A 1,848-nucleotide genomic window follows, 5' to 3' on the forward strand; every position below is an offset into this window, starting at 1 on the left:
AGTGGGGTTACAAACGAGAAGGAGAAAGATGGGGGGTACAAGAGGTCTGGTCGGACTCCGGTCGGAAGGGCCAAGAGTGACAAGAGCTCCACTGTGAGCTAAGTGTTCGAGCGTGTGCTCGTGGTTTGAACCTGGTGGTTCTGTTGTTGTGTGCTAGTGAACTTGGTCGATCTAATGAATCTGTAATGACTTGGATCTACTTTAATATTGGGAGAGAGCGCATCCCCTTTTATAGATGAAGGGGATGGCCTTACAAGTGAGAGGGAGAGAGTATGTTTGCTTCTAATCCTTGTTGCCCACGCCGGCGGATACAGGATGATGGTAGGCGCCCACAACACTATTGGATATCAGATGCACATGGGAGGTTGCGTCGTCTTGTTCAGGTATGCAGATGTCGGTACCTGCTATACTGTTGATGCCCAGAGGCATGTGAGGAGTTTTACCATGTTCACTCGGTACGGTAAATTTGGGCGCTCATAACACTATCGATGCCTAGTGGCATGTGGGGGGAGCGATTGTTGGTTTCGGCCGCTCGGCCTGATCGAGCGGGTCGATTTGGTCGGTGAAGCATTGCTGCATGCACCTTTGATAGGTGGCGCTAGCGTTCTTCAGGCCGAAAGGCATAGTTACGTAGCAGTACGAACCATACGGGGTAATGAATGAGGTTGTGAGTTGATCGGACTCTTTCATCGCGATCTTGTGATAGCTCGAGTAGGCATCTAGAAAGGAGAGGATCTCGCAACCCGAGGTGGAGTCAACTATCTGGTCTATGCGTGGTAAAGGGAAGTGATCCTTTGGATATGCTTTGTTGAGGCTAGTATAATCAACGCACATTCTCTACTTCCCAGTCTTCTTTTTAACAAGAACGGGATTGGCAAGCCAGTCGAAGTGGAATACCTCTCTGATGAATTTGGCCGCTAGGAGTTTGGCGATCTCTTCGCCTATGGCCCTACATCTCTTGTCGTCGAAGCGACGCAGGCGCTGCTTGGCGGGCTTCGAGCCCGGGATGAGGCGCGGTGCGTGCTCGGTGACTTCCTGCGGTATGCCTGGCATGTCAGAAGGCTGCCATGCGAAGACATCATGATTGGCACGCAGGAAGTCAATGAACTCGCATTCCTATTTCGCCGGGAGCTAGGTCCCGATATGCACCGTCTTGGTTGGGTCAGTGGGGTCGATTCCCACCGCCTTGGTTTCCTCGAGCGGGCAGAAGGCCATCGAGGAGGTTGGTTCGTCGCAGTCTAGGACTGCCGGGGTCGACGACTCCCCGAGCCGCAAAAGCTCGGATGAGTTGACGACCGCGATGGCGAGCTCGAAATGCTCGTGGTCACACGTGAATGCGTGCGAGAAGGTGCTGCTCACGGTGATAACGCCGTTTGGTCCCAGCATCTTCAGCTTGAGGTAGGTGTAGTTGGGGATTGCCATGAATTTGACATAGCATGGCCGCCCCAAGATGGCGTGGTAGGACCCTAGAAAGTCCACCACTTCATAGGTGAGGATCTCCAAGCAGAAGTTGGCTCGGTTGCCAAACATGACGGGCAGGTCGATCTACCCGAGCGAGTATGCCTGCGCTCCTAGGATCACCCCATGGAAGGGAGACCCTGCCAGGTGGAGTTCCGACTAGGGTATGCGCATGGCGTCGAGGGTGTCGATGTAGAGGATGTTGAGGCTGCTGCCTCCATCCATCAGCACCTTGGTGAGGCGCTTCTTGCGGACGATGGGGTCAACGATGAGCGGGTAATGTTTCGGTCTCACGATGTGGGAGGGATGGTCCCTTTGATCGAAGGTGATCGGAGAATCCGACCAGCTGAGGAAGGAGGAGACGGCCGTCTCGGCGGTGCATGCCTCCCT

The 1,848-nt window shown here is 54.3% G+C and overlaps 1 protein-coding gene across 1 annotated transcript; it reads right to left on the reverse strand.

The window, feature by feature from the left end:
* Nucleotides 1-1,131: 1,131 nt before the first annotated feature.
* Nucleotides 1,132-1,530, reverse strand: LOC136456968 (uncharacterized). Its single transcript, XM_066456990.1, has one exon. It carries the CDS (start codon nucleotides 1,528-1,530, stop codon nucleotides 1,132-1,134), a length of 399 nt encoding a protein of 132 aa, XP_066313087.1.
* Between the last annotated feature and the right edge of the window lie 318 nt (nucleotides 1,531-1,848).

The sequence above is a fragment of the Miscanthus floridulus genome, chromosome 1 (assembly GCF_019320115.1).
Source record: "Miscanthus floridulus cultivar M001 chromosome 1, ASM1932011v1, whole genome shotgun sequence".
NCBI classification, from domain to species: domain Eukaryota; kingdom Viridiplantae; phylum Streptophyta; class Magnoliopsida; order Poales; family Poaceae; genus Miscanthus; species Miscanthus floridulus.